This window comes from Phyllobates terribilis, unplaced genomic scaffold (genome assembly GCF_046119375.1).
Source record: "Phyllobates terribilis strain yellow unplaced genomic scaffold, ASM4611937v1 Scaffold_5__5_contigs__length_657084704, whole genome shotgun sequence".
In the NCBI taxonomy this organism is placed as follows: Eukaryota; Metazoa; Chordata; class Amphibia; order Anura; family Dendrobatidae; genus Phyllobates; species Phyllobates terribilis.
Genome location: NW_027362765.1, coordinates 392,616,653 through 392,630,997, shown reverse-complemented (window position 1 = coordinate 392,630,997; position 14,345 = coordinate 392,616,653). Strand labels below are relative to the sequence as shown.

General features: G+C 41.6%; 1 protein-coding gene across 4 annotated transcripts in view; it reads left to right on the top strand.

Annotated features, from left to right (window-relative positions):
- CRTAC1 (cartilage acidic protein 1) overlaps positions 1–14,345 on the top strand; it is a 751,919-nt gene that overhangs the window by 474,843 nt on the left and 262,731 nt on the right. For all 4 annotated transcript variants that reach the window (XM_073684992.1, XM_073684991.1, XM_073684993.1 and 1 more), the window contains exon 6: positions 7,692–7,826. In XM_073684992.1, coding sequence (XP_073541093.1) covers positions 7,692–7,826 — 135 coding nt within the window. The remainder of the gene's footprint in view (positions 1–7,691; positions 7,827–14,345) is intronic.

The window sequence follows — 14,345 nt, the reverse complement described above, 5'->3', positions numbered from 1 at the left end:
GGTGGGGGTGATGGTGCGCGGGAGCAACAGTAATGACTCAGAGTCCAGTAATGCAGTCCAGGGTATTTACTCACAGTTTTACACTCCAAGCCACTTCTGCAGGTAATGGCTGCCCGCGTCGTACTGCGCTCACCAGGTGAGGGGCTCAGCCAACTCCCAGGTACCTTTGGAATGCTTTTCAGGACCCCCTTCGTGTGTCCTTTCTCTGGCCTGTCGTATCCCACAATTGACCACGTTTCCGTCCAGCTCCCTCGGGCCTTGGCAGGCAAACGTATGTTCCGTTTCCCTGGGTCCTATATGGTGCCTTCCTAACGGGTGTAGTGAGGGGCCGTGCACGTGCAATGCCACGGCCTCCGGTTACTAGCTGAGGGTAGTTGCTCTCCTCCACTAGATGAGGGATCCGGTTCCCTTTCTTGGCCTGACCCCCCTACTCTGGTAGCAGCGGGCGTGCGGTGGCGGCTGGCCGGTCCGCACCCCTGGGGTCCCTTCACTCCACTCCTGGAGCCTCCTCCGTTCCCTCCAGGCTCAGGCCTTGAGACTTGGCCTGCCTGCGGAGCAGAGCCCATACAGAACCTCTGCTCCAGCCTCCTTCTCTCTCTGCTCTCTTCTTCTACTCTGACTCTAAGATGGTGCCCACCTTATATACTCCTGCTTTCAGTGCACCCAGAATCTACTCTCCCCACCCACACACTACTGGGTTCCCCCTTTCTAGGTGTTCCCTCCCCCCACTCCAGCCAGGGACAGGGACAGTTGTGCTCACTCTTGGGAGCATTGTCGCCCTGCCCCCCGGAAATGTGGTGTAGTGCATGTGGGTGTTAGGGTCCTGAGCCACACTCCATCCTTACCTGGAAGTGAGATATCACACCTTTGGGTGAGATGCAATACCTCTGTAGCGACCGAACCCTCAGGGCGCTACACATACAGATATCTTGGAACAGCAAAGTATGTGGACTGACAATTTCAAACAGTAGAGTCGAGTATGTATACAGGCACCTTAGAACAGCAGATCTGAGTTTGCATTTGGAACGGCACTGGATCCTTCACCTATTTGGATAATTAAAGTCAGACACGAAACCTGCTAGATATGAGCAAATCTTTTGAAATTTCAAATTTGCCTGTTTTGTCAAATTTTTCACCAAAATTTGATTTGTGGTAAATCATTTTGCCATGAATTGCAAGGACTTCAATTGCCTTGAAAAGATGTGTATAAAACTCTGAGATCACCTAGGCCTGTGTCCAAGTTCTTTCAAGTTCTTTAGTGCAAACATAGGCTTAGTAATGCCAAAGTAGCCTCAAGATATATGGCTATGGATAAATGAATGGTAACCATTCTTCACATACGTGCTAAAACACACATTATCTGGAATTTGTCCACTATTTAATGGCTTTTTCTTCCTATCTCTATTGCTAAATTGTGAGCTGTGACGTTCTCTCACTATCCAGATTCACCAAAAAATGTCTGCTGAGTTTCTTACCTTGGCTTTTATACAGGCTATATTAGTGCATCCCAATTGGTTATATTATACCATGTGATGTGATAGCTGTGATACATTATGGTGAAGCCCGAGATCACGTGAGTCTTCTCTCACTTATGCAATCTTTTTCAATGTGTAAAATTGCTGCAACCTTTTTTTGCGATTTACACAAATTGAATCTAAAATTGTTTGAACTCACCAGGTCCAGCGAATTGTTCTACACAAATGTGATCTGCATCTCTGAAGCCTGCAACTCTAAGGCTATGTGCCCACGATGCAGAAAATTTCTGCAGCATTTATGCATCTCCCTGGCAGAAAAAACGCATGCGGATTGTACATGTGTTTTTCCTGCGTAATACATGCGGATTCACATGCATTTCCGCATGCGGATTGACAAGCGCTTTCAAAGCGATTTTAGCATGACTTGGAAAGTGCTTGTCAACTTGGTCACACTATATAAATCTATGCAACCGGCATGGATTTACATAGTGTGACCCGAGAGAATGTCAAAAAATAAAAAAATAAATGTATACTTACCTTCCGATGGCCCGGGGTGTGCTGCTGCGCTCGTTCCTGGCTGCCGGGATATCGCGATGCCCTGTACTGAAGGACCTACCGTCACATGACTGTGACGTCACCGCAGGTCCTACAGTCCAACGCGATGTGCCGGCAAAGGAGAAGGAGCGCAGCGCGGGCCGCCAGAAGGTGAATATAATCTTTATTTTTTATTTTATTCTTTTTTTTACAGATTGTATGGTACCCAGGTCTGGATGAGACTCTCCTCTCCTCTACACCCGGGTACCATCCGCACATTAGAACGCGCCAATTACACAAGTACAGATGCAGTCTTGCGGAATTGGTGCGTTCTAATGCAAGTCAATGGCGGCGAAAACGCTGCGCTTCCACAAAATTAATGGACATGCTGGGGATTTTTGAGCGCCGCATAAACGCTGCGGAAAAATCCGCAGCATGGGCATTGAAAGTGCGGAATTGTATAGGGGACCATGGGGGGGCGGATTACCATGCGTTTATCATGCGTTTACGCTGCAGAAATTTCCGCACCAAAAACGCATGAATGTCACATTTCGTGGCTATATCATTTGTGCTTAAGAATATCCCTTTTTTCTTTTAATAAATAATTCAGGCCAATACTCTTTCTCTCTCTCTCAAGATAAGAAAAATGTCGGATAAGTTTAAAGTTTATTGAAGAAAAAAAAGAAGTGATTCATCCAGTGGCTTCAAGGTGCACCTTCAGCTTTTCTCGACAATATGTTCCACCACGATGACAAATTCTGACACCAAGGATGTCTAAACATTAACACTCCTAGACAAGCCACAAGGGCAATAAAAATAAAAGGAAAAATAAATCAGATTACCCAAATACCTCTTGTCTGGAGGCAAAGGACACCCTGCAGTACAAAAAACATAACTGATAAAACACCACAACAAACTTTTTGCTTTAGAAAAGAGAAGTGTCATGAAGAAATCACCAACACAAGTGGTTATGCACATTCTGTATACACTGTGTGCAGAATTATTAGGCAAATGCGTATTTTGATCACATGATACTTTTTATACATGTTGTCCTACTCCAAGCTGCATAGGCTTGAGAGCCAACTGGGAGGGGTGTTGACTAATGACATCAACACCCTATATAAGGTGCGCTTAATTATTAGGCAACTTCCTTTCCTTTGGCAAAATGGGTCAGAGGAGAGATTTGACGGGCTCTGAAAAGACCAAAATTCTGAGATGTCTTGCAGAGGGATGCAGCAGTCTTGAAATTTCCAAACTTTTGAAGCGTGATCACCGAACAATCAAGCGTTTCATGGCAAATAGCCAATAGGGTCGCAAGAAGCGTGTTGGCCAAAAAAGGCGCAAAATAACTGGCCATGAATTGAAGAAAATCAAGCGTGAAGCTGCCAAGATGCCATTCGCCACCAGTTTTGCCATATTTCAGAGCTGCAACGTTACTGGAGTATCAAAAAGCACAAGGTGTGCGATACTCAGGGACATGGCCAAGGTAAGGAAGGCTGAAAAACGACCACCTTTGAACAAGAAACATAAGATAAAACATCAAGAATGGACCAAGAAATATCTTAAGACTTATTTTTCAAAGGTTTTATGGACTGATGAAATGAGAGTGACTCTTGATGGGCCAGATGGATGGGCCAGAGGCTGGATCAGTAAAGGACAGAGAGCTCCACTCCGACTCAGACGCCAACAAGGTGGAGGTGGGGTACTGGTATGGGCTGGTATCATCAAAGATGAACTTGTGAGACCTTTTCGGGTTGAGGATGGAGTGAAGCTCAACTCCCAGACCTACTGCCAGTTTCTAGAAGACAACTTCTTCAAGCAGTGGTACAGGAAGAAGTTGGTATCGTTCAAGAAAAACATGATTTTCATGCAGGACAATGCTCCATCACATGCATCCAACTACTCCACAGCATGGCTGGCCAGTAAAGGTCTAAAAGAAGAAAAAATAATGACATGGCCCCCTTGTTCACCTGATCTGAACCCCATAGAGAACCTGAGGTCCATCATAAAATGTGAGATCTACAGGGAGGGAAAACAGTACACCTCTCGGAACAGTGTCTGGGAGGCTGTGGTGGCTGCTGCACACAATGTAGATTGAAAACAGATCAAGCAACTGACAGAATCTATGGATGGAAGGCTGTTGAGTGTCATCATAAAGAAAGGTGGCTATATTCATCACTAATTTTTTTGGTTTTGGTGTTTGCATGTCAGAAATGTTTATTTCTAAATTTTGTCCACTGATATTGGTTTACCTGGTGAAAATAAACAAGTGAGATGGGATTATATTTGGTTTTTATTAAATTGCCTAATAATTCGTCACAGTAATAGTTACCTGCACAAACAGATATCCTCCTAAGATAGCCAAATCTAAAAAAAAAAACCACTCCAACTTCCAAAAATATTAAGCTTGAATAGTTATGAGTCTTTTGGGTTGATTGAGAACATAGTTGTTCATCAATAATAAAAATAATCCTCTAAAATACAACTTGCCTAATAATTCTGCACACAGTGTAGATGGAGGGTCATTGTTTCTTAGTTAGAAAGGTTGAAAAAGTCACACGTCTATAAAGTTCAGCTCTCAGAACCTCAGTCCTTGGTTGAATACTTGTGTACTTTTATTTGTCCAGAAGCTATTGCTCCTGACTTCCTGTATACACATGCACCAGGAGCATACCTACAGAGGATGCAAGGGTTGCATTCATACCCGGGACTTGGAGCACAAGGTACCTTCTTTTGGCCGAAATGAGAAGACCAATACTGTTAACCCCTTCTTGACCTATGACGTATAGTTATGTTGTAGGTAGTGTCCCTGCATTCCATGCAGGCTCCAGCGCTGAGCCCGCATGTTTTCAGGCACTTGACAGCTGATCTGATCAGCTGTCAAGTGCCCCTAAAGCCACAGGTGGAGTCGCGTTCCACTCGCAGCTGTTAACATGTTAAATGCCACTGTCAGTCTCCGACAGTGGCATTTAACTTACGCAAACCGGATGCACATCACTACCTCCGCCTATCGGCACCCATGTCACATGATCGCAGGGCTCCGATGGGTTGGCATGCCGCATGACAATTCGGGGTCTGCAGGAGACCCCTGTGGTTGTCATTGCTGGTCTGCTATGAGCGCCGCCCCATGCGCTCATAGCGGATGATCAATTCTGCTACACATAGCGGGGCCGAAACCCTGCTATGTGTAGCACAGGTGATCAAATGATCACAGCTTCAAGTCTCCCAAGGAGACTATTGAAGCAAGTGAAAAGTAGAATTTTTTTTTTTAAAAAAAAATATATATATTTTTTAAAAAAATATAAAGTTCAGATCGACCTCCCTTTTGCCCCATTCAAAATAAAGCAAAAAAAATCAAAAACGCCCAATCTATCAAAATATAAAGAGAATTAATCCAATTGGTAAACGGCATAACGAAAAAAAAAATCAAAACTCCAGAAAAAATGTGTTTTTTTTGGTCGCCGCAACATTGCAATCAAATGCAATAACAGGCGATCAAAACATCGTATCTGCCCCAAAATGGTATGAATAAAAACGTCAGCTCAGGGTGCAAAAAATAAACTCTCACCCTGCTCCGGATCATGAAAAATAGAGGCACTACAGGTCTTGTTAAATGGCGCCATTTTTTATTTATTTTTTTTTTTACAAATTTTGGACTTTTTTTTCACCATTTAAATAAAAAAGAATCTATACTTGTTTGGTATGTGCAAACTCATAATGACCTGGAGAATCATAATGGAGTCAATCAAAAATACAACACAGCCCTCACACAGACATATTGTCCGAAAAATAAAAAAAGTTATGGCTCTGGGCAGAAGTGGAGCAAAACACGGAAAAGCAAAAAATGGAAAATCCCAAGGTCGTGAAGGGATTAAAGAACTGTGAGGGGCGCACAAACTTCAAGTTACACCACTGACATACACACTTGGTTTGGCCAAACATCGGTACATTTCCAAAGTGTAGAGTGTAGTAAATCTCTGTTGGACATCTCTAAAGCTGGGATCATCTTACCCAATGAAAACAAAAGAACCAGACTTTGAAATTCATCATTTCTGATCTTTCTTTTGGTGGTATAAATGACATGATAGCAAATTTACTTAGTTTGTTTTACTACTTTTGCACAATAGAAACACTTAAAAAACATTTATGGATAGGAGCTATAACTATTTAATTTTTCTGTGTGAGGGCATTTTTAGCAGGATGAATTGATATTTTCATTGGTACTATTTTGGAGCAAATATGGCTTTTTGATCCTTTTTTTTTTATTGTGGAGCCAGAGAATACTGGGGTGACAGAGGGAGACTCCTCCATCTGTCTAACCGCTACAATGCCTTGGTCGCTTTTGATGCAGCATTTAAGAGGTTGAAGTTCCAGGGTGAAATCTTCAATCCTGGCAGTTGCAGCAAAAGCAGGGCTTCGTAATACAGTTGACCTGCCACTTTAAATAATCATTCCACATGGGACCCCAGTTGGACATTGCTATAGTAAATAGTCCCTTGAATATTCTCATAATGTTAGAAATACTTTTAATTTCTGAACGCATATTCTGTGAACCAAGAAAACATTGTAACAATGATGATATGATGCATATTATTCTGTTCTCCTAATGAAAAGGAACTTGTATCATCCATTTCTCATTATCATTTGTGTTTTGCATTTATAATAACTTTGTAAAATAATTGTGTGTCATATTGCTTACGCAGCAAACAAGAGATTGTAATATGAGTTGTGTTCTGTCATAAAGTTACTTGTTTTTTATAATACTTTTATTGCACAAGATAAATGGTCACTGTCATTTCAACAAACTTTGCATGAGTTTGCATAAGTAACTTTGTTATTAATCTTATCAGATAAATATTTCTCCACTTATGAGCCACTTCTTCACCTCCTCCATCCTCCTTAACTCAGCATTCACTCTTAAAAACTGCAAAAATCCATCTTGGTCAAAATTAGAAGGACTTTAATCTTACTAAGGGGCTAAGGGGTCAGATTACAGCTGCTAATTGAAGTCTGTGGAAAGGGGACTGGAAGACGAAACACACAGGGTGCTGCTTTCTAGTAAGTGTTTATCTCGGAAAGAACTGGATTCACAGATACACTGCTCAGTACTACTGTACAATGTCCTCCAAGCTTCTGAGCATGTGCTACTACTACATAGAGACAGGAGAGCAGTAATGTCTGTGTGTACTGTGTAAGGGAGACATCATAGCAGCTAGTCTCTACCCACTAGCTCAGAGACAACTGAAGGTTAGAGCTAGAGTCTGCTAAGTGGAAAGCTCGTGAGAAATACATGATACGAGTTATATAATGGCCAGTATTAGTGCTGAGCCTCAGGTTTATTGTTAAAACATTACTTGTATAAGATAATTTGCATACGTCTTTAGAATATTATTTTACGTTTTATTTGTTTCAGGCAGATAGAAAAATACCCAGTCTTCTTTTTCTAACCCCTAATTTTGCGGGAACAAGCATTGAAGGGTGGAGAAGGAGAAGCCCTTAATAGACAAATAACAAATGGAAGACTTGTTTTTTTATGTTTATTTAGCCTTCTTTTTATGGAGAAGAGTAGTGGTTATCAGAATTTTTATTCCCAGGTTTACCCATTGCGTTACTTTAAGAGACAATCATTTACTCATTCACTTCTGCTCATTAGTTATATTCCCCTCTCTTTCTCTTTTATAGGTGGACGTGGTGTCACTGTTGGACCAATCCTGAGCTCGGCCGCCTCGGATATTTTTTGTGACAACGAGAATGGACCAAATTTTCTCTTTCAGAATAAAGGCGACGGGACGTTTGTCGATATGGCTGCTAGTGCAGGTAAGAAGTTATTATTATTTAATATCTGTAATTTTTTCCTACTTTCTAATAATTTGCATCCTACTGCTGATTTTATATGCAGCTTTCTAGACATCTTGTATAGTGGGTCTCAATATAAATTTCTAATGCTTCATTTCACCTCTTTAGGTGCTGCAGAGGAATAGGACACTTTTAACTTACTTCTTGGGAAACTATTGCAAACTTAGTAACATTAGAAGGGAAATTAGGTATGTTTAACACTGCTTTTAACTCACGAACGAACGACCCGTTCATCCTTGTACCATATTTAGGCTGGGGTTCACATAAACCCCTCCCACTTATGATACTGGTTGGCCTAAATTGGCCAGGACTGTCTCTGTCTGAAAATTCTGGATAGTCAAGGCAAGTTCAGGACAGTTGGCCAGTATGTTACTGGGGGTCTCTGCAGTGGGACATCTTATGATCACTTTATGCTTAGAGGGACCCATGTAACAAAAAGGGATTCTCCACACCAGAGAATACACATGGTACTTGTGTATTCTCTGGTGTACCCAAGTGTATCGCCTCCCAAGTTTATTGCTCCCCCAGTGTACCACCTCCCCAGTTTATTGGTCCTCCAGTGGATCGCCTCCCCAGTTTATTGCTCCCCCAGTGTATCTATCGCCTTTTGAGTGTATTGTTCCCCCAGTGTACCGCCTCCCAGGTTTATTGCTCCCCCAGTCTACCGCCTGCTCAGTTTATTGCTCTCCCAGTATATCGCCTCTCCAGTGTATTCCTCCACCGTGTATTGCTTTCCCAGTGTATTGCTTTCCCAGTGTATTGCTTTCCCAGTGTATTGCTTCCCCAGTGTATCGCCTCCCCAGTGTATCGCCTCCCCAGTGTATTGCTCCCCCAGTTCACCGCCTCCCCATTTTATTGTTCCCCCAGTGTACCGCCTCCCCAGTTTATTGCTCCCCCAGTGGATCGCCTCCCCAGTTTATTGCTTCCCCAGTGTATCGCCTTCCCAGTGTATTGCTCCCCCAGTGTATTGCTCCCCCACTGAATTGCCTCCCCAGTTTGGTCCCTCAGTGTATTGCCTCCCCAGTTTATTGCCTCCTCAGTGTATTGCTCCCCCAGTTTATTGCTCCCCAACACAAACACACCTCTCCGTCCTTTTCCTCGCCGCAGCACAGCTTCCTTCTTCTTGCCGGGAACTTTCTAAATGACACAGGCATGCTCCTGTGTCACAGAGAAAGCGCCAGGCTGGAAGCAGAGGATGTGTTTCTGCGTCTCCGCTGCCAAGGAACCGCAGGAACGATACCTGCCCGACACGCTGCTTATGATGAGGGCAATCTGACCATGGGCCCCTCGGAGCCTCTGGCCAGATTGCTCTTATTAATCGTCCTGCAAGGGCCCCTCTGCACTTCCGGGCCCCGGTGCAGGTTAAAAGGTTATTCCCAAAAAGATCCAGTTATCCCCTATACATGTGATAAACAATAAATTGCTGATCACTGGGGGTCTGACCACTTCGCAGCCCCTTCCTAAATAGAGTGGAGCTGTGCATGCCTGCCCTCTGCTCAATTCATTATCTTTGAGACTGTCAGAAATAGTCAATCACTGTACAGTACAGTACCAGTTACAGATATATACTGTATGATAGTACCAGCCATAGTGCATATATAACAGTACCAGTTACAGTATATATACTGTATGATAGTACCAGCCATAGTGCATATATAACAGTACCAGTTACAGTATATATACTGTATGATAGTACCAGCCATAGTGCATATATATCAGTACCATTTAAAGTATATACTGTATACTGTATGATAGTACCAATCATATTACATATATAATAGTGCCAGTTAGTGTATATACTCTATAATAGTACCAACCACAGTGCAGATATAATAGTGCCAGTTAAAGTATATATACTGTATGATAGTACCAACCATATTGCATATATAATAGTGCTAGTTATACTGTATTTAATGTATGATAGTACCAGCCATAGTCCATATATAATAGTGCCAATTACAGTGTATATACTATATCATAGTACCAGATATAGTGCAAATGTAATAGTACCATTTACAGTTGTAAAGGACATATTAATATTCATGCTATCCAAGTGTAAAGGACATATTGATACTCATGCTATAGCAACTCCATTTTGTCTGCTTCCTTCAAAATAATGTTATTATACTCTTTGCATAACATACATTCTTTCCTTCTTTTCTCATGCTTCACATGCATCTTTCCCACACTAACCTTTTCTCACAAGAACATTCTGTGAGACACCCTGCTCCCGTTATCTGACTAGTCTGAGCCGGGATGGGTAACCTTGTAAATTTCCATCATGCGCCGAACTAACGATGATATATGACCATATGTGTGTTTCCGTAATAATTGCACTAACATTGGCCTAAGCCTGTAGTACTGTAGTACGGCTGTAGGTGATTGGCTATTGATATACTCAAAACAATATAAAATGCTAAATAGAAATAAACGGGATTAGAGATTCTCTGAATCCTCCCATACAGAGCACTGTCTCTGTTTGGTTTTCTGTGGATTGCAATCAACTTTATAGCATAATAATTTGACACTCACTTGGTCAACCGTGAAGGGCCATTGCCCTCCCTCAACACAGTGTATATACCGTATGATGGTACCAGCCATAATGCATAGATAACAGTACCAGTTACGATACATGTACTGTATTATAGAGCCAGCCAAAGTATAGTTAGTATGGTGCTAGTTATAGAGATTAATGAATATAATATATAGTGCCTATGTTTCTGAATTTTAATGGTGCCAGTAGTGATTTTAATGCATATCTATGGTCATTAGTTATAATATGACTTTCACAGTATGAACATTACTACCGGCCTTACTGTTTTGCACATTCAGCAGTCTCCTACCCCACCAGTTCTTTTCTCTCTGTTAAATGGTGTTTATTTTACATTTATGAGCTGCTAAGTACTCTCTGTTTGATTTGGCTTTGTGACCGCCAGGAAAACGTCCTCATAGTAAATGCATGTTAATACAGAAATAGGCAAAAAACAGAGGTCTCTAATAAAAGGACGTATAGTTAATGTAGACCTTAGGCTTGTAACATTGTAATATTGGGTAAATGCCTAATGAATAGGGACACCCCTCTCTATATGCCTTATAATAGCATAAGGGTGACTTAGAAGGGAGCATTGCTGTAAATATTCATAGATGCATCTGTTAGGGTTTAAATGAAGGCTAAGGGTGATCATTATGGATTTGTCTTAATTTATATAAATGATGTATACTTTTTTATGACTGACCATTTTAAGTTCACTGTGCTTGCTGTTAGTGAAAGTAAATATTTATTTATTTATTTTACTCACTTATATAGCGCCATCATATTCTGTAGCGCTTTACAGACATTATGGGCACTGTCCCCATGGGGCTCACAATCTAGATTCCCTATCAGTATGTCTTTGGAGTGTGGGAGGAAACTGGAGAACCCGGAGGAAACCCACGCAAACACTGGGAGAACATACAAACTCCTTGCAGATGTTGTCCTTGGTGGGATTCAAATCCAGGACCCCAGCGCTGCTAGGCTGCAGTGCTAACCACTGAGCCACCGTGCTGCCCTAAATATCCATATTTACAAGAGATGAGCAAATCAATTTGATTCAAATTGATTTTGTGTCGATTTCACACAATTGGCGGTACAATTCACTTAAATCACAAAAAAAAACAGATGCATCAACCACAGAAGACTCACATGGTGGAAGAACAGCAAATTCTACATGTTAATCGCCGTCCTGGGGCTGGTGGGGAACCTCAAGGTCACTGTTACAGGCAGCCCAATGTGGATGAGGGGGAGGATGAGCAGCAGCAGTAGGTGGATGTGGAGGGGAATATTAAGGTAATTCTTCTTGGCCGGGTTTCCTGCTTGCTGAAGCTTTTGCTAAGCATAGGCCTACTGACCGCACATTTGATTTTTATCTGCCACAGTTCCAAGCTGACACACTTCAGCAAACAGACATACACCTTCTGATGGTTAAGTCATACCTGGACTCTGTCCTTTATCTGGCGAATACTTTAAGCACCGACACCATTGTAATTTTGGTCACCAGGCTGGATCAGTAACAGAACTGGCCAAGTTTGCATTAGCATACTGTGATGTTTAGTGTGGAAATCCTTGCATTTGTCAAAAATAATCAGGCATGGATCAGTGCCCATTGTTATTCACTTATAGCTGATACCATAGCTTCTGCTTGCTTGTTCATTGTGTTCTTTACAGTTCTGTCACCTCCAGTGTCGATGCCCCCAGCCCCAGCTGGGCATCTCCTGCTTATGGAAAAAGAAAGGGATAGATCGAGCTGTATGGATTAAAAGTTTAGAATTTTTATTTGATCATGTTAGAATCCAAAGAAACGTCCAATTGTATCCATGAACCAAACACCAATGTATTTCTGGTGCATATAGCACCCTTTGTCAAGGTCCATAAGGGGGCTCATTTCCACATCCAAAGCATATAGAATTGTGCATTATGATGAGCTATGGGACCGGAAAGGGCCCATATATTGTTCTTGCACAGATGTCCTCTTCTGTTTATGTCTGCCATTGAGCTATACTGTACTACTGATGGGAACCCAACCCTATACAAGATAAATGAACCTGAAACTGCACCTAAAAGTGATAAATTTTGCACAGCTTTTTAAAATGCCATTGCCTCTTCACTTTCAAGACAGCAAACCTGCTGCTGCCCCATTAAAAAGGAATATTTTTTTGAAAAATTCTGAAACAGTTATAGCTTCATTTATTAAGCAACACACCTCTTTCAACTCCCCAAACAGGAATTATTTTTGGAGCACAGTTTGTCAAAAAGCCATGGCTTCTTCTGTGTTCGCCGAGTGAGTATAAACACCAGTATGGCATTTATCTGTCAACTAAAAGGGATAATTTTTAACCAATTTTACATTGGGCATGAAAAGTCTGTCAGTGCAATGTGTTATTAAACAGGCTGTTGGTTAGCACTGGTAACCATCCATTTATCCATATCCATATATCTTCAGGTAGCTTGGACATTACTAAGGTTATATTTGAGTTAAAGAACTTGAAAAGAATTCTTTCTACAGGAGACCTCAACTTTCCTGGAGGTTTTTCAGTATTTGCGTTTCACTACAAATTAAATTTTTTTAAAAACATTTGACAAAGCTGACTAGTGATGGGCGAACCTGAACAGTAAGGTTCGGGATGCATACCAAACACCTAGTGTCTGTACATGGACCCCGAACACGGATTTCTCCTGGAAGTCTGTGTTACTGTTTGGGTTCGGCAGCCCGAACATCGGCTGTTTCCCACGTTGTTCTCTGTCAGCGCAGATGACAGCATGGGAGACCACGAATGTTGAGGCCCCCCCCATTGTGAATGGGGTCTGGGTTCGAGTTCAGGTACCATTCTGGTACCCGAACCAAACTTTTTTAGATGTTCGGCCAATCCCGCCAGACCCGAACATCCACAGGTTCGCCCATCACTAAAGCTGGCAAATTGGAAGTTTAAAAGATTTGCTAATCTCTATTATTTACAGAATCAAACATACCTGTTAATTTCGGTGACACTTCAGAATAATTTATTGTGTATATATGAGGAAAAACACTATTACTGGCAATCTTATAACTTATATATTTAATTTTCACCAGTTTTCCACTCTGCAGACTCTATCTCAAATTTTCAATTGTCTCTGAGCTGGTGGGAAGAGACTAGCTGCTAAGATGTCTCCCACACACAGCACAAACAGACGTGGGATTCCTGCTCTCTTGTCTATATGTAGCACATGTTCAGAAGCACCAGCAGCATGGAGGACATTGTACAGCAGTACTGGGCAACATAGCTAAGAATTCAGCACTGTTGAGAGATAAAATCATTACTAGAAAACACCAGCATGGTCTGACCTCCTCTTTTTCATTCTGCTACTCCTAGTCCCCTATCCATAGACTTCATCAGACAGCTGTAATCTGATCCCTCAGTGAGCTAGCAATTTGTCTTGTTTTGACCAAGATGGATTTTAGCAGTTTTTGGAAATAAATGTGGAGTCCAAGAGGCAGGAGAAGGAGAGGTAAATCATACTTGTAGAAAGAAGACTATTTCTCTGATAAAATATATTAAAAAGTTTCTTATATTTTCTTACACTATTGATTTATGCAAAGTTTGTCGAAACATCAGTGACCTTCCACAATTGAAAATCTGCTCTGATTATGTCCAGGTAACATAGCTCTGATGGTGTGCCTGGTCTCTTCTAGACTTAAGGCCAGATTTTTAACTTTGAAATGAAAACAAGAATATTTACATTCACTGAAAGATAGAGGTTTTGAAAATGGTCAAAAATGTAAACAGAAAGCGTGCTAGAACTTTAATGATGACCATTGACTCATCAGGACACTACCTGGATCACATCTATTTATCGTGCAGTTGACAACTTGTGACAGATCCACTATAACAAACCAATTTTGTGAAATATATGCTAAATATGTTAGTACTTTTTTATTTAGCTTGGTTTAGTTCAGCTGTAATTAT